We start from the raw sequence: 25,000 nt of genomic DNA on the forward strand, positions 1-25,000 counted from the left end.
TCTCAATAATACACACAGAAAAATATCTGACAGTGTGTGCAAGCCATTCATTGATCCTTAGCAACATTTGACAGCCAGTCTCTCCAACCAATCAACCGAACAACGAGCCCACCCTTTCACCCAACAGCCAATCCATCCATCAACCGACTTCCTCATCCACCCACTAACCAATCACCTAGAGAGAGAGAGAGAGAGAGAGAGAGAGAGAGAGAGAGAGAGAGAGAGAGAGAGAGAGAGAGAGAGAGAGAGAGAGAGAGAGAGAGAGAGAGAGAGACAGAGACAGAGACAGAGACAGAGAGAGAGAGAGAGAGAGAGAGAGAGAGAGAGAGAGAGAGAGAGAGAGAGCTCAGATTATCAACAAACCAATCTTTTCATCCGCCGTCAAGCAATCGCTAATCAACCAATCCATCCATCAAACCAATCAACCCTGTTGCATCCACCAACTGGGTAGCCAATTCCTCCTTTCATCCACCAGCCCTCTATTCCCCCCTTTCATCCACCAACCCTCAATCCTGCCATCCTTCAACCCCCAATCCTTCCTTCCTTCGGCCCCCAATCCTTCCATCCTTCAGCCCCAAATCCTTCCATCCTTCGGCCCCCAATCCTTCCATCCTTCAACCCCCAATCCTTCCATCCTTCAACCCCAATCCTTCCTTCCTTCAGCCCCCAATCCTTCCATCCTTCAACCCCAATCTTTCCATCCTTCAGTCCCCAATCCTTCCATCCTTCAACCCCTAATCCTTTCATCCTTCGACCCCCAATCCTTCCATCCTTCAGCCTCCAATCCTTCCATCCTTCAACCCCAATCCTTCCATCCTTCAACCCCAATCTTTCCATCCTTCAACCCCCAATCCTTCCATCCTTCAACCCCAAATCCTTCCATCCTTCAACCCCCAATCCTTCCATCCTTCAACCCCCAATCCTTCCATCCTTCAACCCCAATCCTTCCATCCTTCAACCCCCAATCCTTTCATCCTTCGACCCCCAATCCTTCCTTCCTTCGGCCCCCAATCCTTCCATCCTTCAGCCCCCAATCCTTCCATCCTTCAACCCCAATCCTTCCATCCTTCAACCCCCAATCCTTCCATCCTTCAACCCCCAATCCTTCCATCCTTCGACCCCCAATCCTTCCTTCCTTCAGCCCCCAATCCTTCCATCCTTCAGCCCCCAATCCTTCCATCCTTCAACCCCCAATCCTTTCATCCTTCGACCCCCAATCCATCCATCCTTCAACCCCCAATCCTTCCATCCCTCGACCCCAAATCCTTCCATCCTTCAGCCCCCAATCCTTCCATCCTTCAACCCCCAATCCTTCCATCCTTCGACCCCCAATCCTTCGACCCCAAATCCTTCCATCCTTCGACCCCCAATCCTTCCATCCTTCAACCAATCCTTCCATCCTTCAGCCCCCAATCCTCCCATCCTTCAACCCCCAATCCTTCCATCCTTCGATCCCCAATCCTTCTACCCTTCGACCCCCAATCCTTCCATTCTTCAACCCCCAATCCTTCCATCCTTCAACCCCCAATCCTTCCATCCTTCAACCCCCAATCCTTTCATCCTTCGACCCCCAATCCTTCCATCCTTCAGCCCCCAATCCTTTCATCCTTCAACCCCCAATCCCTCCATCCTTCGACCCCCAATCCTTCCATCCTTCAACCCCCAATCCTTCCATCCTTCGACCCCAATCCTTCCATCCTTCGACCCTCAATCCTTCCATCCTTCGACCCTCAATCCTTCCATCCTTCGACCCCAAATCCTTCAACCCCTAATCCTTCCATCCTTCAACCAATCCTTCCATCCTTCAGCCCCCAATCCTCCCATCCTTCAACCCCCAATCCTTCCATCCTTCAACCCCCAATCCTTCCATCCTTCAACCCCCAATCCTCCATCCTTCAGCCCCCAATCCTTCCATCCTTCAACCGCCAATCCTTCCATCCTTCAACCCCCAATCCTTCCATCCTTCAACCCCCAATCCTTCCATCCTTCAGCCCCCAATCCTTCCATCCTTCAGCCCCCAATCCTTCCATCCTTCGACCCCCAATCCTTCCATCCTTCAACCCCCAATCCTTCCATCCTTCAGCCCCCAATCCTTCCATCCTTCAGCCCCCAATCCTTCCATCCTTCAGCCCCCAATCCTTCCATCCTTCAGCCCCCAATCCTTCCATCCTTCAGCCCCCAATCCTCCCATCCTTCAACCCCCAATCCTTCCATCCTTCAACCCCCAATCCTTCCATCCTTCAACCCCCAATCCTTCCATCCTTCAACCCCCAATCCTTCCATCCTTCAACCCCCAATCCTTCCATCCTTCAACCCCCAATCCTTCCACCCTTCAACCCCCAATCCTTCTATCCTTCGACCCCCAATCCTTCCATCCTTCGACCCCCAATCCTTCCATCCTTCGACCCCCAATCCTTCCATCCTTCAACCCCCAATCCTTCCATCCTTCAAACCCCAATCCTTCCATCCTTCAGCCCCCAATCCTTCCATCCTTCAACCCCCAATCCTTCCATCCTTCAGCCCCCAATCCTTTCATCCTTCGACCCCCAGTCCTTCCATCCTTCAGCCCCCAATCCTTTCATCCTTCAACCCCCAATCCTTCCATCCTTCGACCCCCAATCCTTCCTTCCTTCAGCCCCCAATCCTTCCATCCTTCAGCCCCCAATCCTTCCATCCTTCAACCCCCAATCCTTTCATCCTTCGACCCCCAATCCATCCATCCTTCAACCCCCAATCCCCCCATCCCTCGACCCCCAATCCTTCCATCCTTCAACCCCCAATCCTTCCACCCTTCAACCCCCAATCCTTCTATCCTTCGACCCCCAATCCTTCTATCCTTCGACCCCCAATCCATCCATCCTTCAACCCCCAATCCCCCCATCCCTCGACCCCCAATCCTTCCATCCTTCAACCCCCAATCCTTCCACCCTTCAACCCCCAATCCTTCTATCCTTCGACCCCCAATCCTTCTATCCTTCGACCCCCAATCCTTCCATCCTTCGACCCCCAATCCTTCCATCCTTCAACCAATCCTTCCATCCTTCAGCCCCCAATCCTCACATCCTTCAGCCCCCAATCCTTCCATCCTTCGACCCCCAATCCTTCTATCCTTCGACCCCCAATCCTTCCATCCTTCAGCCCCCAATCCTTCCATCCTTCAACCCCCAATCCTTTCATCCTTCGACCCCCAATCCATCCATCCTTCAACCCCCAATCCCTCCATCCCTCGAACCCCAATCCTTCCATCCTTCAACCCCAATCTTTCCATCCTTCAACCCCCAATCCTTCCATCCTTCAACCCCAATCCTTCCATCCTTCAACCCCCAATCCTTCCATCCTTCAACCCCCAATCCTCCCATCCTTCAACCCCCAATCCTTCCATCCTTCAACCAATCCTCCATCCTTGGACCGCCAATCCTTCCATCCTTCAACCAATCCTTCCATCCTTCAGCCCCCAATCCTTCCATCCTTCAGCCCCCAATCCTTCCATCCTTCAGCCCCCAATGTTTCATCCTTCGACCCCCAGTCCTTCCATCCTTCAACCAATCCTTCCATCCTTCAGCCCCCAATCCTTCCATCCTTCAGCCCCCAATCCTTCCATCCTTCAGCCCCCAATCCTTCCATCCTTCAGCCCCCAATCCTTCCATCCTTCAACCCCCAATCCTTCCATCCTTCAACCCCCAATCCTTCCATCCTTCAACCCCCAATCCTTCCATCCTTCAGCCCCCAATCCTTCCATCCTTCAGCCCCCAATCCTTCCATCCTTCAACCCCCAATCCTTCCATCCTTCAGCCTCCAATCCTTCCATCCTTCAGCCCCCAATCCTTCCATCCTTCAACCCCCAATCCTTCCATCCTTCAGCCCCCAATCCTTCCATCCTTCGACGAATCCTTCCATCCTTCGACCCCCAATCCTTCCATCCTTCGACCCCCAATCCTTCCATCCTTCGACCCCCAATCCTTCCATCCTTCAACCCCAATCCTTCCATCCTTCAACTCCCAATCCTTCCATCCTTCAACCCCCAATCCTTCCATCCTTCAACCCCCAATCCTTCCATCCTTCGACCCCCAGTCCTTCCATCCTTCAGCCACCAATCCTTTCATCCTTCAGTCCCCAATCCTTTCATCCTTCGACCCCCAATCCTTCCATCCTTCAGCCCCCAATCCTTCCATCCTTCAACCCCCAATCCTTCCATCCTTCGACCCCCAATCCTTCCTTCCTTCAGCCCCCAATCCTTCCATCCTTCAGCCCCCAATCCTTCCTTCCTTCAGCCCCCAATCCTTTCATCCTTCAGCCCCCAATCCTTCCTTCCTTCAGCCCCCAATCCTTCCATCCTTCAACCCCAATCCTTCCATCCTTCAACCCCAATCCTTCCATCCTTCAGTCCCCAATCCTTCAATCCTTCAACCCCCAATCCTGCCATCCTTCAACCCCCAATCCTTCCATCCGTCAACCCCATATCCTTCCATCCTTCAACCCCAATCCTTCCATCCTTCAACCAATCCTTCCATCCTTCAGCCCCCGATCCTTCCACCCTTCGACCAATCCTTCCATCCTTTAACCCCAATCCTTCCATCCTTCAGCCCCCAATCCTTCCATCCTTCGACCCCAATCCTTCCATCCTTCAGCCCCCAATCCTCCCATCCTTCAGCCCCCAATCCTTCCATCCTTCAGCCCCCAATCCTTCCATCCTTCAACCCCAATCCTTCCTTCCTTCAGCCCCCAATCCTTCCATCCTTCAACCCCCAATCCTTCCATTCTTCAACCCCCAATCCTTCCATCCTTCAACCCCCAATCCTTCCATCCTTCAACCCCCAATCCTTCCATCCTTCAACCCCAATCCTTCCATCCTTCAGCCCTCAATCCTTCCATCCTTCAGTCCCCAATCCTTCCATCCTTCAACCAATCCTCCATCCACTCGGGCAATTCCTCCGGCGCGCACCTCGGCGATCTTCCTGGCGATCCCCCGCCGCCCGTAGTCGCTCCTGACGCACCAGATGCTCATCCCCAGGATCTTCTCCACCCCGGGGACGTCGAACAGCCCGACGGAGGCCCACACGAGGTCGTCCCGCTTGTACATCGCTTCCTGCAGGAGGGGCGAGGGAGGAGGAGGAGGAGGAGGTGAGCGGGGGAATGGGAGAGGAGGTTACTGACTGGATGAAGAAGGGGGAGCAGGTTGCAAACTGGGGGGGAAATGCGTAACAAAAAACGCAAAAAATGCCTCGAAATGCATACTTAAACTAAAAGGAAAACTGAAAATGATTGAGATATAAGAATAAGCGAATAAATAATATAATTTTAGGATTTTTTAAAAATCATAACCAGTTTCAGATATGTTAAAGATGTTTTGCTTGTGAGTAGCATGAGTGAACTATAGGAACTTGTGGATACAGTCCAAGAGGTCAGTAAAACAGCTGGATTGTTTCTCAATCCAAATAAACTGGGGTGGTGAAAGTCACATAAAATGGGGTGATGAAAGTCGCATAAAATGGGGTGATGAAAGTCGCATAAAATGGGGTGATGAAAGTCATAAACGTTGATGATGGATCATGAAAGTGCTGAAAATGAGCATGGATTCATTCACAAAAGAAACAAGGATCGGCAGCGTGAAACATGTTATCGTCTCGTTGAGAGTCTGACGAAGAGCTGCATCGATCAGACCAGCTGGAGTGTCGGAGGCTAGACAGAGGGAGGACAAGAAGGGCATTAGTGTCATGTTGGTGTCGCCAGATGTGCAGGCTGGCGTATGTGAGAGGCAGATGGAGCAGGTGTGCAAAGGGTCACGGTTGTTCAGCAAGATGACCATCATCAATATGTGTGACATGTACATGCACTGGAGCGAATGTCTGTGCGTGTGTCTGCATTTCATCGTGCGTGTGGAAGCGCTCATACCAGTTCGCAAGGCGGCGAGAGACCCGCATCGCCGTCCGTCTCGCCGTCCTTCGCGCATGCGTAGGAGAGCCCTATCCCGACCAGGTCGCGCGACGTCCTGTCAAAGGCGCCGACAGACAGGCCGGAGGCGAGGCACTTCCGGAGCTCGTCCCCCATCCTCGTTCCCTCCCGCGGGTCCACGGCGCCCACGGAGAGGCCCGAGCACTGACGAAGGGTTGGGGAAGGTCCTTTAGATATTGCGTTGTGGATGAAATCGTTGCGCTCAGCCTCCGCCAATATATACTTTCACTATTCCGACAATCATCACTCCTAACTCTAGTAATCAGAATGACATCCTAGTCCCAATTGTGTCCCATAACGAAGTCCAATTCAGGCAAAATGAGACCAAGCGCCCACGAGCGGAAGCAACGCACCAGCGGTTCGCGAGGGAAGAAGTGCTGTTGGGTGAAGCGCAGGACGGCCTCGAGGTGCTCCTCCGTCAGGCCCAGGAACTCCAGGGAGGCGAGTGAGGCCGCCATCTTCGGTCGGGCTGAGGGTCGGAAAGGGAGAGGCATGAGTTTCACAAAGGATGTGCGAGCTCGCGCGTTTGTGTATACACATACACAAACGCACACGCACACACACACACACACACACACACACACACACACACACACACACACACACACACACACACACACACACGTATACACAGACATACACATATAAATATACATAGATATACATAGATATACATATACACACACACGCAGATATATGTGTGTGTGTATATATATATATATATATATATATATATATATATATATATATATATATATATATATATATATATACTCCCCTGGCGGAGAGCGAGGAAGATGGGAGGCGGCAAAGCGCTCCCCTGAAAGGACCTGAGAGGACTCGAGAGGGGGTGTGGGGCAACCCCCCCCCCCCCAGCTGCGTCACTCAGCTGTGTTTGCAAAGGCTGCAGACTTCGTTTTGGGCGGCAGTGAACGCTGAAGTCGACGAAAGCTACCAGAAAAAGTATTGGGTTTCATTTCCAATATATCATATATTGAAGGATTTATGCTATTAGGGTATACACTACTTACGGATGTTATATATTCCATGATACAAATAAAATAAGGTATTTTTTGTTTCACACAGCCATCAATTTCTCCTGTCTGACTTGACATTGGACATCGTAGAGTTATTGGGGCTCTTTCAGTTTTATACAAGATTGTAACCGATAATTCACATCCCCTCTATAAGTTTTTAGCTGATTTTTATCAACCTGCAAGAATTACCAGAAGTTCTATGACCCTCAATTCAATGACGTTTGATGTAAGTCGATCGTCTACATGTCAGTTTTCTAGATGCTTTTTTACTGCTATTTGTAGACTTTGGAATAGATTGCCTTCAGAGATTGTAACTTCTTCGACTCTTGATAAGTTTAAAACGTCAGCTAATATGTTTTTCTTACGTAATTAGCTGACTTTCTTTTATTCTTTCTTTCTTAGCTGTATCTTGACCTGCACTGACACCTTTGGTGGTATAAATCTCGATTTTTTCCAGTGTGGCTCATTATATAGTTTAATATAATAATAATAATAATAATAATAATAATAATAAGTCCCTATTACTCCAGCCACTCCTGGAAATCCACACACGTCGCCGTATGAGAACCCAAGACCTCCCTAACCCGGCGACTTCGGCTCCGGAGACCCACCGACCGCTGCATTTCCCGAAGGAGGCTCCACTCCGGACGCCCACCCGACCACCTCGTCTTCGGGCGGCGTTTGTCGCGACTCATTTTCTTCTATTCTGACGTTATTTTTTGCCAGCCCCAATTATTTCATGTATTGGTGAGTGTGGTTTTTATCTTTGGCTATCATAGTGCCATTACATTTTCTGGTGAATGTATACTAACGTATTGCATGTTGCACAATTCCATATTATTAAGAAGAAAATACCATAGATGGAAAGCGTCCTATTTTCGGTCATTCTGTCCTTGACAGACAAATTTTACCTTGCACTCCATGGCTGGGAAACTGAAACTACACCGCCATTAGTATAGATACTCATTTGCTAATTTTCCAAGGATGGTGATCCTACTTTCTGTCGCTAATGCAATGATAACTAGTCATTCCTCGTATGTAAATACTCTGCTCATGTTACCAGTTCTTGCCTCAAACGGTAGGCTGTGTCTGTTTCATTATCAGCTGACTTTGTCCTGATTGGTCAACGATTAACAGTCTGATTTTTTTAGACGCTAAGTGGACGGCAAAAATACAACACGACTAGTGCTATCTGTTGTCGCAGCAAGGGAAGCCACACCTAAGTGATCTTAATTCAAACCATGCGATGAGTTCCTCGCGGACCAAAACCGTACACGACATTCAAGGCAGGTTCCGTTGTCGTTCTGGGCGTCCTGGATGGAATGCTTAATTATTTATGTTCACCTGTGGACCTGCTTGCTCAGTAAAGTGCGCACATGTCTATGTAAAATTAATATGAGCACTTGAACTATACCTTATAACGTTTTCTTTACCGTCAGCAGCACGTAGATTGTTTCTCTGAAGAGCAAACGCGGACGTTGTCTGCGTCGATGTCGCAGGAACACTAATGAACTTCAAGGCGTTGGGCGCATCTTGCTTTCCACTTTCTGTTGCTTTTTGTCCAATTTTATTTGATTTCGGAACATTAGTTACGTATCTCTGGTTGCCATATAGCCTTTTTAATAGGAGCAAATACTGTTACTTCCTTCGCGTAAATGAATCGAGACTAAAAAGAATATTGTTAAGATTTAAGCGTTATTTCTAGGGACGTGATGAGTTCGTAAGCAGTCCAGCCAGACGTTCGCTGCTGAACGAAAACGGCGCAGATCAGCCCACCCGGGGGGACTCACCTATTGTGTGCCCTGAGACTCAGGTACAGAGTAGGGAGACATACCGTGAGCATTGGAGATGTTTGGAATAAGCAAACCTAGGTGAAATAAGAGAAAAAAACACTTTATTCGATTTATATGTGAATTGCAAACTCACTATCTTATCTCCCTCTCCGTCTGCACGCCATTGTGCCCCACAGCTGTAGTTTGTGAATGCAACGTGTAATCAGAATACACTGTTGCCAAGGGGTACTTACTACTTTATATTCAACAATATGTTGTATTCCTGTGATCTAGTTTGACGATTGGTTCATAACAGACACACACACACACACACACACACACACACACACACACACACACACACACACACACACACACACACACACACACACACACACACACACACACACACACACACACACTACAATTAAAATGTATTTCTAAGCCGGATATGACACGTGGTGACAAAGGACATTTTCGACCAGGCAACAACAGGCTCTCCACCTTCCGTACCCTGGGAGCCGGTTCCTTTTTTATCGTCTTTTATCTTAATATCTAGAATACTCAAATACGTAAGATGATAAAGGAAATACGACTATAGATACATGTATGACCAACGACCAGGACCGCCGACAGGGGGGGGGGGGGTAGCCGGGGCAAGAGAAACATAGGCGTTTCCTATTTGAGAAAGGCGTTTCCCGCCTAGAAAGGATGTGGCTCCGAGGGCCTTGTTCCTTGCCGGGGGATCGTGGGATTCCCTCATCATCTGTCTCTTATTCGGCCAACATAATGTTACAAGACTGTGCACATGCTGTGATACAGACATATAATCTACATAAAACTGTAATATTATATAGGTAATCCTATGTATCATATGTATAACATATGCTCCATATGTATACACACACACACACACACACACAGAGGTATATATATATATATATATATATATATATATATATATATATATATATATATATATATATATGCATATATCTATCTATCTATCTATCTATCTATTTATCTATCTATCTATCTATCTATCTATCTATCTATCTATCTATCTATCTATCTATCTATCTATCTATCTATCTATCTATCTATCTATCTATATATATATACATATATATATATATATATATATATATATATATATATATATATATATATATATATATATACATATATCTGTGTGTGTGTATATACATATATATATATATATATATATATATATATATATATATATATATACATATATCTGTGTGTGTGTATATATATATATATATATATATATATATATATATATATATATATACACACACATATATATATATATATGCAAAAAATATATATATATATATACATATATCTGTATATATATATATATAAATATATATATATATATATATATATATATATATATACATACATATATATATACATATATCTGTATATATCTGTATATATATATATATATATATATATATATATATATATATATATATATATATACATATATATACATATATCTGTATATAAATATATATATATATATATATATATATATATATATATATATATATATATATATACATATATATATATAAATATATATATATATATATATATATATATATATATATATATATATATATATATATATATATTAGAGCCTCTCTGGTTGTTTCAGGTGTTGTAGCTTCTGTGGTTATTTCAGGGGTTGTAGCCCCTGTGGTTATTTCAGGGGTTGTAGCCTCTGTGGTTATTTCAGGTGTTGCTTTTGCGGTTATTTCAGATGTTGTAGCCTATCTGGTTATTTGAGGGGTTGTAGCCTCTGTGGTTATTTCAGGGGTTGTAGCCTCTGTGGTTATTTCAGGGGTTGTAGCCTCTGTGGCTATTTCAGGGTTGTAGCCTCTGTGGTTATTTCAGATGTAGCTTCTGTGGTTATTTCAGGGGTTGTAGCCTCTGTGGCTATTTCAGGGGTTGTAGCCTCTGTGTCTATTTCAGGGGTTGTAGCCTCTGTGGTTATTTCAGGGGTTGTAGCCTATCTGGTTATTTGAGGGGTTGTAGCCTCTGTGGTTATTTCAGGGGTTGTAGCCTCTGTGGTTATTTCAGGGGTTGTAGCCTCTGTGGCTATTTCAGGGGTTGTAGCCTCTGTGGTTATTTCAGGGGTTGTAGCCTCTGTGGTTATTTCAGGGGTTGTAGCCTCTGTGGTTATTTCAGGGGTTGTAGCCTCTGTGGTTATTTCAGGGGTTGTAGCGTCTGTGGTTATTTCAGGGGTTGTAGCTTCTGTTGTTTCAGGGGTTGTAGCTTCTGTTGTTTCAGGGGTTGTAGCCTCTGTGGTTATTTCAGGGGTTGTAGCCTCTGTGGTTATTTCAGGGGTTGTAGCCTCTGTGGTTATTTCAGGGGTTGTAGCCTCTGTGGTTATTTCAGGGGTTGTAGCCTCTGTGGTTATTTCAGGGGTTGTAGCGTCTGTGGTTATTTCAGGGGTTGTAGCCTCTGTGGTTATTTCAGGAGTTGTAGCCTCTGTGGTTATTTCAGGGGTTGTAGCCTCTGTGGTTATTTCAGGGGTTGTAGCCTCTGTGGTTATTTCAGATGTAGCTTCTGTGGTTATTTCAGGGGTTGTAGCCTCTGTGGCTATTTCAGGGGTTGTAGCCTCTGTGTCTATTTCAGGAGTTGTAGCCTCTGTGTCTATTTCAGGAGTTGTAGCCTCTGTGGTTATTTCAGGGGTTGTAGCCTCTGTGGTTATTTCAGGGGTTGTAGCCTCTGTGTCTATGTCAGGGGTTGTAGCCTCTGTGGTTATTTCAGGGGTTGTAGCCTCTGTGGTTATTTCAGGGGTTGTAGCCTCTGTGGTTATTTCAGATGTTGTAGCCTCTGTGGTTATTTCAGGGGTTGTAGCTTCTGTGGTTATTTCAGGGGTTGTAGCCTCTTTGGTTATTTCAGGGGTTGTAGCCTCTCTGGTTATTTCAGATGTTGTAGTCTCTGTGGCTATTTCAGGGGTTGTAGCCTCTGTGGTTATTGCAAATGCTTTAGGCTCTGCGGTTATTTCAGGGGTTGTAGCCTCTGTGTCTATTTCAGGTGTTGTAGCCTCTGCGGTTATTGCAGATGTTGTAGCCTCTCTGGTTGTTTGAGGGGTTGTAGCCTCTGTGCTTATTTCAGGGGTTGTAGCCTCTGTGGTTATTTCAGGGGTTGTAGCCTCAGTGGTTATTTCAGATGTTGTAGCCTCTGTGTCTATTTCAGGGTTGTAGCCTCTGTGGCTATTTCAGGGGTTGTAGCCTCTGTGGTTATTTCAGGGGTTGTAGTCTCTGTGTCTATTTCAGGGGTTGTAGCCTCTGTGGTTATTTCAGGGGTTGTAGTCTATGTGGTTATTTGAGGGGTTGTAGCCTCTGTGGTTATTTCAGGGGTTGTAGCCTCTGTGGTTATTTCAGGGGTTGTAGCCTCTGTGGTTATTTCAGGGGTTGTAGTCTCTGTGGCCATTTCAGGGGTTGTAGCCTCTGCGGTTATTTCAGGGGTTGTAGTCTCTGTGGCCATTTCAGGGGTTGTAGCCTCTGCGGTTATTTCAGGGGTTGTAGTCTCTGTGTCTATTTCAGGGGTTGTAGCCTCTGTGGTTATTTCAGGGGTTGTAGCCTCTGCGGTTATTTCAGGGGTTGTAGCCTCTGTGGTTATTTCAGAGGGTGTAGCCTCTGCGGTTATTTCAGGGGTTGTAGCTTCTGTAGTTATTTCAGGGGTTGTAGATTCTGTGGTTATTTCAGAGGATGTAGCATCTGTGGTTATTCCAGGGGGTTGTAGCTTCTGTGGTTATTTCAGGAGTTGTAGCCTCTGTGTCTATTACAGGGGTTGTAGTCTCTGTGGTTATTTCAGGGGTTGTAGCCTCTGCGGTTATTCCAGGGGTTGTAGCTTCTGTGGTTATTTCAGGGGTTGTAGCCTCTGTGTCTATTACAGGGGTTGTAGTTTCTGTGTCTATTTCAGGGGTTGTAGCCTCTGTGGTTATTTCAGGGGTTGTAGCCTCTGTGGTTATTTCAGGGGTTGTAGCCTCTGTGGTTATTTCAGATGTTGCAGCCTTTGTGGTTATTTCAGGGGTTGTAGTCTCTGTGTCTATTTCAGGGGCTGTAGCCTCTGTGGTTATTTCAGGGGTTGTAGCCTCTGTCTCTATTTCAGGGGTTGTAGCCTCTGTGGTTATTTCAGGGGTTGTAGTCTCTGTGTCTATTTCAAGGGTTGTAGCCTCTGTGGTTATTTCAGGGGTTGTAGCCTCTGCGGTTATTTCAGGGGTTGTAGCCTCTGCGGTTATTTCAGGGGTTGTAGCTTCTGTTGTTTCAGGGGTTGTAGCCTATGTGGTTATTTCAGGGGTTGTAGCCTCTGTGGTTATTTCAGGGGTTGTAGCCTCTGTGGTTATTTCAGGGGTTGCAGCCTCTGTGGTTATTTCAGGAGTTGTAGCCTCTGTGGTTATTTCAGGGGTTGTAGCCTCTGTGGTTATTTCAGGGGTTGTAGCTTTTGTTGTTTCAGGGGTTGTAGCCTCTGTGGTTATTTCAGGGGTTGTAGCCTCTGTGGTTATTTCAGGGGTTGCAGCCTCTGTGGTTATTTCAGGAGTTGTAGCCTCTGTGGTTATTGCAGGGGTTGTAGCCTCTGTGGTTATTGCAGTTGCAGTCTCTGTGGTTATTTCAGGGGTTGTAGCCTCTGTGGTTATTGCAGGGGTTGTAGCCTCTGTGGTTATTTCAGGGGTTGTAGCCTCTGTGGTTATTTCAGGGGTTGTAGCCTCTGTGGTTATTTCAGGAGTTGTAGCCTCTGTGGTTATTGCAGTTGTAGCCTCTCTGGCTATTTCAGGGGTTGCAGCCTCTGTGGTTATTTAAGGGGTTGTAGCCTCTGTGGTTATTTCAGGGGTTGTAGCCTCTGTGTCTATTTCAGGGTTGTAGCCTCTGTGGTTATTTCAGGGGTTGCAGCCTCTGTGGTTATTTCAGGAGTTGTAGCCTCTGTGGTTATTTCAGGGGTTGTAGCCTCTCTGGTTATTGCAGTTGTAGCCTCTGTGGTTATTTCAGGGGTTGTAGCCTCTGTGGTTATTGCAGGGGTTGTAGCCTCTGTGGTTATTTCAGGGGTTGTAGCCTCTGTGGTTATTTCAGGAGTTGTAGCCTCTGTGGTTATTTCAGGGGTTGTAGCCTCTGTGGTTATTTCAGGAGTTGTAGCCTCTGTGGTTATTGCAGTTGTAGCCTCTCTGGCTATTTCAGGGGTTGCAGCCTCTGTGGTTATTTAAGGGGTTGTAGCCTCTGTGGTTATTTCAGGGGTTGTAGCCTCTGTGGCTATTTCAGGGTTGTAGCCTCTGTGGTTATTTCAGGGGTTGTAGCCTCTGTGGCTATTTCAGGGTTGTAGCCTCTGTGGTTATTTCAGGGGTTGTAGCCTCTGTGGTTATTTCAGGGGTTGTAGCCTCTGTGGTTATTTCAGGGGTTGTAGCCTCTGTGGTTATTTCAGGGGTTGTAGCCTCTGTGGTTATTGCAGGGGTTGTAGCCTCTGTGGTTATTTCAGGGGTTGCAGCCTCTGTGGTTATTTAAGGGGTTGTAGCCTCTGTGGTTATTTCAGGGGTTGTAGCCTCTGTGGCTATTTCAGGGTTGTAGCCTCTGTGGTTATTTCAGGGGTTGTAGCCTCTGTGGCTATTTCAGGGTTGTAGCCTCTGTGGTTATTTAAGGGGTTGTAGCCTCTGTGGTTATTTCAGGGGTTGTAGCCTCTGTGGTTATTTCAGGGGTTGTAGCCTCTGTGGCTATTTCAGGGTTGTAGCCTCTGTGGTTATTTCAGGGGTTGTAGTCTCTGTGGTTATTTCAGAGGTTGTAGTCTCTGTGGTTATTTAAGGGGTTGTAGCCTCTGTGGTTATTTCAGGGGTTGTAGCCTCTGTGGTTATTTCAGGGGTTGTAGCCTCTGTGGCTATTTCAGGGGTTGTAGCCTCTGTAGTTATTTCAGGGATTGTAACTTCTGTGGTAATTGCAGATGTAACTTTTGTGGTTATTGCAGGTGTTGTAGTTTCAGGGATCATTTCTGTTGTCGTAACGTCTGTAGTATTTTTCGGTGACGGATTTGTAGGTTCTGTGGTTGTAGTCGGGGTTGTAATTTCTGTGGCCATTCCAGTCCCTGTTGTTGCTCTGTGTGTTGTGGGCGTCGGCGGCCACCGCGGCGTAAAGTGATCGATCTCCTTGCTCCCACTTCCTTTCTCCTTGCTTGCTCCCTTTTCTTTCCCTTGCCTTTCTTTCTCTTGTTTCTTCTCTTTGCTTCCTCTCTCTTTACTTCTTTTTTTCTTTACTTTTCCTTTCTCTGCTTCTTTTATCTTTACTTTTCTTTCTTTTGTTTTTCTTTTCTCTGCTCCTCCTTCCTTTGTGTTTCTTTTCTCTGCTTCTCTTTTCATTACTTTCCTTTCTCTGCTTCTCCTTTCTTTGCTTTTCCTTTCTCTGCTTCTCTTATCTTTGCTTTTCTTTTCTCTGCTTCTCTTTTCTTTACTTTTCCTTTCTCTGCTTCTCTTAACTTTGCTTTTCCTTTCTCTGCTTCTCTTTTCTTTGCTTTTCCTTTCTCTGCTTCTCTTATCTTTACTTTCCTTTCTTTTGTTTTTCTTTTCTCTGCTCCTCCTTCCTTTGTGTTTCCTTTCTCTGCTTCCTTTCTCTCTCTTCAGTCTCCTCGCGCTTCGCCCTTGCTTCGTCTTCGTTGGGCTGTGCGTAGAGAGGGAGAATGAGAGGGAGGGAGAAGAAGGGTGGGAGGTATGGAGGGAGAAGGGAGAATGGAAGAGGGAGAGGGAGGGAGGGATGAAGGGGGAGGGGAAGAAGGGTGGGAGGGAGGAATTGAGGGAAGAAGGAGGAAAGGGGAGGAGAGAGAGAGAGAGGAAGGGAGAGAAGTACGGATGGAGGGTGGGTGGGTGAAAGGGATGGAGAGAGGACAGGGAATAGGGGACAGAGAGGGAGAAGGAGAGAGAGAGAGAGAGAGAGAGAGAGAGAGAGAGAGAGAGAGAGAGAGAGAGAGAGAGAGAGAGAGAGAGAGAGAGAGAGAGAGAGAGAGAGAGCGCGTGAGAAAGAGCGTGAGAGAGAGCGTGACTGCGTGAGAGACAGAGACATACAGACAGAGAGACAGAGAGAGAGAGAAGGAGAGAGAGAGAGAAAGAGAGAGAGAGAGAGAGAGAGAGAGAGAGAAGGAGAGAGAGAGAGAGTAAGTTTGGAAATAAAAATACCGAGATAGACAGAGACAGAGAAAGATACAGACAGACAAAAAGAGAGATACAAACGCAAATGAGAAATGATAAAAGAATCGACCTAATCAGAACGAAATGTACGAAAATCGACTTAATAAACAAAACCCGCCGTCGGGTATGGGTGAGGCGGGGGTTCGTTTCGCGGGAATCCTGGCGGTGCTTGAAGGAACGGCAGGAAAGACGGCGGCGGGAAAGGCCCCTTGGGAGCGTGAGATTCCTTCGGGTTAAACAGGCGTGTCTCTTGGATGATCATGAACAATGGTAATGCATAAGGATAGTCACTCACTAGTGATAATGATCATATTACACTTAAGATGGAAGGAACTAAACACTGAATGTAAGAATGGTGGTAATAATGATAATTATGAAAATTATAAAAACAACAATTATGATAATAATAATAATATAGACAATAAAGAGGGAGAAATGATGATATTGATGGTAACAGTACCAATGATTATGACTGATGATAATGAAAAACAATAATAATGAAATTAACAGCAATGGTAATAACAAAATAACAATTACAAAAACAGTAATATTTAAAAATACATATAGATAATAAATGATATAAATGATAATCAATCATTTTCTGGTGGGGGGCACAGGGGGTAACAACAATAAATCTGGGGGGACCGCCCAAAAAAAACAAAAAATTAAGACTGCCTACTTCAGTACTTAAATTGTATAGTTATACATTGTTCACGTTTTCATCTTGCTGTGTATTATATATTATTATATGTTAATATTTTATATTTGTATATAAATATTATGTAGTATTATATCTGTGCCACCATGGAAGACCCGCCTCTATTGTAGACGCACCTTTGGCCTAGATTCCTGAGAACGTGAATCTTCCGTCGATGCCCTGTGACGTCATACTTCCGGCCCATGACGTCACACTTTTTCCCTCACCTTTGGGCTTCATTTGCATTTCTGGCTCGCTGGGCAGATCAACACAGCAAAGCGCAATATATTTGTAACTACGATGATAAAGTAAATGCATGGAACTCTAGAGGTTATGTGTGCGGAAATAATTTTCTCTGTCACCATAGAACGCATTTCCATTAATTGTGTCATTAATGCTAACATATCTTAATTTGGGCTAATACCCTGTCATAAATGCAAACATGTCATAACATGGTCGCATTACCTATCTTTTTTTGGGGGGTGGGGGGAGTTGTGAACTTAATTTATAATGCTTGTCTCCAGAGACTCATCAGAACAAAAAGGTTAACAATTTGTCCATGCGAGACATAAGGGAGAAGCATCACAGCACTTTTCGAAATGTTCACTCATCAGACCCATTTTCCACCGAGATGACTGGAAAATACACACCCCCACACACACTTCCCAAGAGTTAGTCTACAGCTCTTGCTTATGGAGTTCTAGTATTTATGGTTCTACATTTATTTGTAATTATTTCAGTGCTACTACTAGGTAATTTATCTTTAAATAACTTGGTCTTCTAATATACCAAATACTGCACTCCAGCGGTGTTGATTTTAGTGTTCTAGTCAGTGATACAGGACTAGCTACCCTAGATTTCCATATAACTAAAATATAAGAATTGTATATAATTAGAACCTATTATATCTATTTCGTGACCTAGGATTTGGGGAAAGAAAAAAAACATGAAACATCAAATCATTTATTCAAATAAACAAATAAATGAACATGTTCTAATGTTCACTATCTTGTACAAAGGCACCAAATATTCATGGAAGCTGAAGCATAACAGTTATTCATAATAAAACAATTATATTTCATACCAGTATAAACAATTTAAAGGCAACTCTATCAGTGAATGCTGAGTAAAAATCTATTCACAAATATGTAAACATTATTGTGAATATTCACTGATTCAAATTATACCTTTTGCTTTATATCAAGCCAATAATTTAAATTTAAATTCTTTTACATTACAGTATTTAGTAACTTTTGCTATCATTACTCACAAATACATATGACAGAAAATCAAACAACCAATCATATATATATATATTCTGCTCTATTAATAAAATAATCCAAACATCCAAAAAATGCACCAACCCTCAAAGATAATATTAACAATTAAAAAAGATATATTATTATGACTGTACAGGAATGTTTCGCATTTGTCGAACTGCAGCAATGAGACGTGGGTTATTTCCAGGAGCAATCTTCCAATACTGATCCACTGGTGCTTTGAGAAGGAGGTTGAGCTTGTCTAGTGGATCACAAGAGGTAACGCCCAGGTCCTCCAAGATGTTGCAGATATAGTCTGAAGACAAGAGAAATTATAGTGATTATTCAGAACACAGGATCTGTGACCACAGCTGTAATATAAAATTGCTGTGCATGCTTTCAAAGTATTATAACAGAGGATGGCATTATAACTGAGATATTCAATAATGCTTTAATTATGTAAAGAGATGACAGCATGTTCTATTTTAGCATTTAGATTCTACAATGAAGAAATGTATGTTTCCAATAAATATACTGCAATCTCCTTTTTACATCTTCAAGTGTTATTTCATCGTCATGAAATACCAAAAAAAAATCTAAAGCACGTATCAAGCATCAACTTACCAATATCTGTAGTGAGCTGTGTGATCATGGATGTAGTTATCTCTGGGATCTTCAAAATGGCATCTGTATAGAGCTTACAAGTGTTCTGTCCAACACTGTTGATGAGAAAATCAGCCGCACTCACCTCACTCTCACTTACAACCCTTCCGGATGGCCTGAAAAAATAGTGTAATAGTCTCAGAATGCAAGTCAATTTATTTTCACTTTCTCAGTCATGAGAAAATGTTTAATTCTTAACAAAAAATATAAAATTACCTTCACATATATAAGTTTAAATCGCTTAACTCCAAGTTCATAAATTCACCCTCTTACCCAGTGCTACATGTTGTATTAGCCTCCTGCAAAGCACGGTTCAGAGCTGGGCTATGATTCACCAGCAATGGCTCCAGATGCTGTGGTAGTGTCATCAGGTACTGTCCTATCTGTAGTGAATATATGATAACTTATTACTCTTACATTTTTCATAACCCATGCTTTCAAATATACATTTTCACTGATCCCTGTATTTCTATTCCAAAAGGAAAGAAAGGAAGAAGAAACTAACCTGTGTAACATACTCCTGTGGTGAAAAAGACAGTGAGAGATGTGATGTAGTTCCCTGACGTGAATTCCACGCCGGTAGGTCTGGCAAGGAGGCCAGCTGAGATGACACTGGGTTCATGATGGTATGGAGAGCCACCTCCACTGTACTCTGACACTGTGCCTGAGACTGTGTCATACTGTTCTCCAGGAGTCGACCATCTTCGTCTGAATTTTAGAACATAAGCTTTACATTTTCTATAACATTAGCAAGTGTTGGGCAGCCATCAGTGTTGTAATACAATCAAATGAGAAGATAATAAATCAAAACCCATACCATTAAAAATGGAAACAACTTACCAACAACCTTAACAACTAACTGCTTCAAGCTATCAACTCCTTGTTTCGAAAGTAGGAGATCTGGAGTTGCAGTAAAGGGTGTAGCAGGCTCCCACATAAACTTTGCTGCAGCATTAGTGAACATTGTGGCCAAGGAGTGTTCCATGTTATCAACCGCCATTACCAGCTCACCTTGGGACAGAGAATTATCTTTCCTTTTACTACACTTCATAAGATTATTGGATTAAAGCCTATGTAAAATATGATTAAAAATAACCAAACATATATAATTAATACAATAAGATCTTAAGCTCTGTCTTCCTCTTCTATATTACGCTATGCATAATATTTTTTAAAATTTGCATTTGTGTGACACAAACTGTGATTTTCATTATCTAAAAAACCATAAACTGCAATTAAAAATTATTCTTACCTGCCGCCTGTATAAGATTCAGACATGTTGTAAATACATTCCAGTCATCTTCTATGGAGGTTTTTTGTTTCTCTACATGCCTGACTGTTTGGGCTAATCGACTTGTAAACTGCTCAATGTAAGTTGCTAATGCAAAAACCAAGCTTGGGAAAGTCCATCCATTCGTCAGCTGTTTAGAAATTTTGAAGAGCTTTAACATATCTCTCTCAAATAATCAAGAAAATATGCATAATTGAAGTTCACAATTAATAATGCAGAATAACTATTACATCACCTAACTCAACATTTATTCCAACTGGCTAGATTTTGGTAGTTTTGGATGTGTACACACACACCAGACTACAGTGTTAACACACCTGCAAACATCTGTCTGCTGCTACCTCAGCTTGACTTGAAAGTTTACTGCAATATTCCCTCAACCTTCGTAAGGTTTCCGCCATGTCATTCTTTACAATATCTGAAAGGATATATTAGACATATTAGTATAATCTTCATATGAATGGACTCAACCACAGTCACAAATGTCAGTAGTTCATGAGTAAAGCCACTGCTATGATGAAAATGTCCCCACCATCAGCGTGTGCTTGTGCTTGTGCATTGGCGTGTGTGTGTATAATATATTATACATCTATTTTCAGTTTAACACTTGATTCCTCAGTACTGCAACACAGAACACTATTGTTAGGAGGGATGTTGAAACATTCAATAACAAACAGATCCTCATGCTACAGAAGGGTTGGTATTTGGTGTTTGAATTCATAATGTCTTAAAGTCATCCTGGAATTTATATTGTTTCACTGTGAGATGATTTTATGCCCATTAAGCATGGAATATGCCTTGCAATATGCACATATGCACATAGGCCACAGGCATTCTGAGATAAGGCAAACATCTGTGTCGAGAAAAGTTTCTCTTCTGAAGGCACCAACACTGTGAGATATGTATGGCGTCAACAAAACATCAGGTAGGCAATGACACCACCCCCCTCTTATCACTTAACTGATTTGAACTAGAGAGAGTGATTGCGAGTAGGAAGAGTGGTTGAATCACCGCATGGTTGTTTGGGTGGATGTATGCAAGTGGTGTCAGTGAGTTGAAGAATGGTGGCCCTTCCGATTTACTGGAAGCAGATATGTAGAAATCTTTGAGGAGGTTTTCCTTTCAACATTTATGGCTATGGTGTTTCCTGAAACTGAGCCCTTCTATCTTATTCGGGACAACAGCCACATCCACACCAACCTTGTTGTCAAGGATTGGTTACATGAACACCATAACATCACACTGCTGACACATCCATCTAGATCTCCAGATCTCAACCCAGGTGACAACATATGGGAAGTCATGTAAAAAGGCATGCATCAAGACCACTCTTGCAATCGTGTTGTAGTCATAAATAATGCAAGCATGTAAACATCTATGATGTGATGAAAGCTGTGCCTCCACAGTTGCGTCTATGCCTTAACATTTGAATGGAGTTTCGCCAGCAAAGGATGGAAGCGGAAAATATTGAACTTGAATACATTACCAGTATCTTATTTTTCTTGTTTTAATCATAATGGAATATGACAATATTCGTTAGATAATACAATAGCAATCAAGCCTGTGAGGAGCCAGAGGCGGGGCTTCCATGGTGGCACCTGAAATCTGATTGGCCACCCCGTGTGCCCCCCCAATGGTCATTAACTCCTCGTAATGGCCCCCCTGTATATGTAATGTGGCAGCCCCCCCAGATTTATTGTTGTTACCCCCTGTGCCCCCCACCAGAAAGTTTTCTGGACCCGCCCCTGTGAGGAGCTTCTGTTATATAAATCATCTGGCAATACCGAACACTTGTCTCCTCCCATATTTTACCAACTGACACAACATTTCAAAAAATATATTTAAGTAAGCTTATGGATTAGTAACAAAGTATTATACCATTTTAAGAATGATCTACAAATTCATAGCCTCTTAATTCGTGATCTGCCCCACATACCTAAAAGTAGTTGGAAAATCAGGGATGCCAACAGTTTTGTAGTGTTAACAACTAGATTTCAAAAAGTATCATTGCTTGTGTCAGAATGTTTAGTATGATTTTCTAACAACATTTTTCTATGTAGCTGTACACTTTATCAGAAATTAGATACAACTTAATTTTCAGTATTTAAACGTAAAAAAGCACAATGCAGCAATGCACTCACTCTCTCTGAAAGCTACTGATTCTTTCAAATAAATGCCCATTTCTCAAACCAAATTTGTGTAATTTCTAGTTACTTATCTTTCCTCTCCAGTAAGTTAGGATGGAAATTATGTAATAAGCACATCACTAACCAGCAGAGATGAGATGTGACAGTAGAAGAGCCTCTTCATATTCTTGATATTTCAATACTTGTTCTTGTAATGGGCTGTAGATAGCCTGCACGACTGCCCTTTGAGACTGGTATAACACCTCTTGGCCTGTTGGGAACAAAAAAGTGATTTTTTTAAAACTTATGGATTTAAATTATTTTTTCTGAGGTATGTACACATATTAAAAAAAAAACTATGTAGAAAACCAAAAACATATATATATATATATATTATATATATATATATATATATATATATATAGAGAGAGAGAGAGAGAGAGAGAGAGAGAGAGAGAGAGAGAGAGAGAGAGAGAGAGAGAGAGAGAGAGAGAGAGAGAGAGAGAGAGAGAGAGAGAGAGAGAGAGAGAGAGGGAGAGAGAGAGAGAGAGAGAGAGATAATGTACATATAGGTTAAAAACATTACATTGCCACATTTGTGCTCTAACCTGGTTTTGCCATACCAACTGAAGATTCAAAATCTCTTAAAAATTGATCTCCTGAACTTTTAACAGATATAAGAAATGCCAGTGGTTCTTCCTGTTGCTTGGTTGACGCTGCAATAACTTGGCTGATGGGAGGATCAAGCGATGATAGGGTAGAAGCAGCCAGTTGAGAAAGCAAAAGATTGGCATCAGATCCTTCAAAGACTTGCCCACACCAACGCAACTGCAATCAAAGACATTTTCAGTCAGTTGGCTGTTAGTATAAGATTACTACTAATACACAGTACAGATTATTAAAGCTATTTCAAATTTACCTGGTTTGAAATAAGCAGAGAGAGTTTATCATAGAAGGAAGTCAGCCACAGTGCTGGGCCACTTAACTGGGACCCCTCAACTCCATTCCGCCAAGCAGTGCCCAGCTGACCAATCTCGCACTTGTGATAGTAACTTTCCAGCTGATCAACTCGCCCTAGTGATCGTAGAAGTCTTGCATATTTCACAGATTCATCTGAAATTCAAGCAGCATTTTGTATGAGCAAACTTTAAAAAATGAATGGTTACTAAATTGTCTCAACTGTAAAATAAACCTGAGAAACACATAATAAAGTAAACAGTTATTGCACAGAGAAAATATACATGTAATCTCATCTCTATCAGATCTGTGTACTGGTGAAGTTTTTTTTATAAGATTTAATAAAAAAAAATAATAATAACCTGGAGAATATCTTCACCTACCTAGATTATGTTGTGTAAATGCAGCTACAATGTGTGGGCTGGCCAGCGCTTCCAGTCTGACCTTCAAACCTTCAAGGTGTGCCACGCGATCTTCATAGTCAGGCACATGGGTCAAAATCCCCAGGCAATTCTGGAGGGCTACTAACTTGCTGGCAATGGCATCAATATCTCCACTGTCCATTACCTGTTAATACAGATAATGTTACTGGTTTGTTACAAATTTAAATAAATCACATTTTAAAAATTTATATAAATCACATAAAAAAATCTGAAAAAAGCTCTTAATAAATCCTATCCTTAGGAAAACTATCTTATCACAAAAACTTTGTTCTGTTTGCCCAACATCTATACAAATATCCTGCACAAGAATTCAAAGAACTTTAGAGAAAAGTCATAATCAAATTCTACTACTTAAGCAATCAGAATCCCTTTACCTCCTCAATATCCGTGGAAAGTGTGGTCCAATTATCAGCCTCACGGAGAGCCTGGGAGGAAGCCACTAATCTTCCCTTCAAGGAATCCAGCTTGACAAGGGTCTGCATGCTGGCAGCTGTGTTGTGCTCAACCTTGAATAATAACATGCATTTAATTTAAGAAAGCATAAGATTTAATAAAATAAATATAACTCACACACTCACTCATACACTCACTCATTCATTCACTCTCACTCACTCACACTCACTCACTCACTCACTCACTCACTCACTCACTCACTCACTCACTCACTCACTCACTCACTCACTCACTCACTCACTCACTCACTCACTCACCCACTCACTTATTCTCACATGCCGTTGTAGTATCAACAACAAAAAATACAATATATTACATCAGTCTATATTTACAAACATAATACATCACACTTTATTCATTACTAAAGCACGGATATGAAAAAGAACCCCACCTTTTCAATGTCTTGCCTCACACTCTTCATCTGGTTCTTGAGCACAGCCACCTCATGACCCAGAGATTCTATGTCTCTCAGTACCCTTGGCAGGCTGGCCATCACCTGAAATAATTATCACTTACTTTTACGAGGTATCATCTTTTCTCTGAATATAGATTGTGTATACAAATATTACTGCATCTACACCATACTGAGAATGACATGTTTTGCAACAAGATTATGTTCTATATATCAATGATACCTGTTGGCTGGTTTCCTCTAAAGCATTATTCACTTCTTGAATTGCAAGTTGAAGTCTTAGGACTTGAGATGATGCATAATGCTGTAAAATTAAATAAGAATAAGAGAGTATTTCAGGTCACTTTTTTTCAAAAACAAAATTATATTATTTACATAGTATACTTATCTTTTCATTCATCATACACATTTCAAGCATTGTAACATGATATATAAGCTTTTTTTCAGCTTCTCATTACTGAAAAAACTAGACACAAAGCCTATGTATAATTACTTAAAACAAACTTTCCTAGCAATCAATGTCCATAACTTCATAAAACTGATAGTCACAACCAAATTGCAATACACCTGTAATAAATCAATAAAAAATGCAAAATTTATTCTGGAAGAATATGCTTACATCTCTATTTTGATGTGCTTCTGGGCTTCGGAAGATATTGTTAATCCATTCCTTTGGCTCAAAGCTTTCTTGGGAAAACGTGGTAAGATCCTGCAAAATAAATATTGTTAATATA

The 25,000-nt window shown here is 42.9% G+C and overlaps 3 protein-coding genes across 3 annotated transcripts in view; all 3 read right to left on the minus strand.

The window, feature by feature from the left end:
• The window catches only part of LOC113816053 (uncharacterized), a 9,368-nt gene extending 743 nt beyond the window's left edge, over positions 1–8,625 (minus strand). Inside the window, exons 1-4 of the mRNA XM_070142152.1 lie at positions 8,423–8,625; positions 6,306–6,421; positions 5,893–6,096; positions 4,943–5,086 (exon numbers count right to left, since the gene is read on the minus strand). Coding sequence (XP_069998253.1) covers positions 4,943–5,086; positions 5,893–6,096; positions 6,306–6,410 — 453 coding nt within the window. The 5' untranslated portion in view covers positions 6,411–6,421; positions 8,423–8,625. The remainder of the gene's footprint in view (positions 1–4,942; positions 5,087–5,892; positions 6,097–6,305; positions 6,422–8,422) is intronic.
• A 2,030-nt stretch (positions 8,626–10,655) lies between these two features.
• On the minus strand, positions 10,656–14,864 carry LOC138867230 (mucin-2-like). Its single transcript, XM_070142119.1, has 9 exons — positions 14,607–14,864; positions 13,697–13,831; positions 13,197–13,592; positions 12,594–12,929; positions 12,146–12,553; positions 11,688–11,984; positions 11,286–11,606; positions 10,995–11,150; positions 10,656–10,805 (listed from the first exon to the last, which is right to left on the minus strand). Exons 1-9 carry the CDS (start codon positions 14,862–14,864, stop codon positions 10,656–10,658), a joined length of 2,457 nt encoding a protein of 818 aa, XP_069998220.1.
• A 2,747-nt stretch (positions 14,865–17,611) lies between these two features.
• Cog7 (conserved oligomeric Golgi complex subunit 7) overlaps positions 17,612–25,000 on the minus strand; it is an 8,327-nt gene continuing 938 nt past the window's right edge. Inside the window, exons 2-16 of the mRNA XM_070142153.1 lie at positions 24,886–24,975; positions 24,490–24,570; positions 24,246–24,350; positions 23,776–23,907; positions 23,342–23,525; positions 22,921–23,114; positions 22,610–22,829; positions 22,147–22,272; positions 20,193–20,293; positions 19,837–20,005; positions 19,425–19,595; positions 19,090–19,292; positions 18,858–18,967; positions 18,546–18,700; positions 17,612–18,237 (exon numbers count right to left, since the gene is read on the minus strand). Coding sequence (XP_069998254.1) covers positions 18,065–18,237; positions 18,546–18,700; positions 18,858–18,967; positions 19,090–19,292; positions 19,425–19,595; positions 19,837–20,005; positions 20,193–20,293; positions 22,147–22,272; positions 22,610–22,829; positions 22,921–23,114; positions 23,342–23,525; positions 23,776–23,907; positions 24,246–24,350; positions 24,490–24,570; positions 24,886–24,975 — 2,214 coding nt within the window. The 3' untranslated portion in view covers positions 17,612–18,064. The remainder of the gene's footprint in view (positions 18,238–18,545; positions 18,701–18,857; positions 18,968–19,089; positions 19,293–19,424; positions 19,596–19,836; positions 20,006–20,192; positions 20,294–22,146; positions 22,273–22,609; positions 22,830–22,920; positions 23,115–23,341; positions 23,526–23,775; positions 23,908–24,245; positions 24,351–24,489; positions 24,571–24,885; positions 24,976–25,000) is intronic.

Source organism: Penaeus vannamei, chromosome 29 (genome assembly GCF_042767895.1).
Source record: "Penaeus vannamei isolate JL-2024 chromosome 29, ASM4276789v1, whole genome shotgun sequence".
NCBI lineage: Eukaryota > Metazoa > Arthropoda > Malacostraca > Decapoda > Penaeidae > Penaeus > Penaeus vannamei.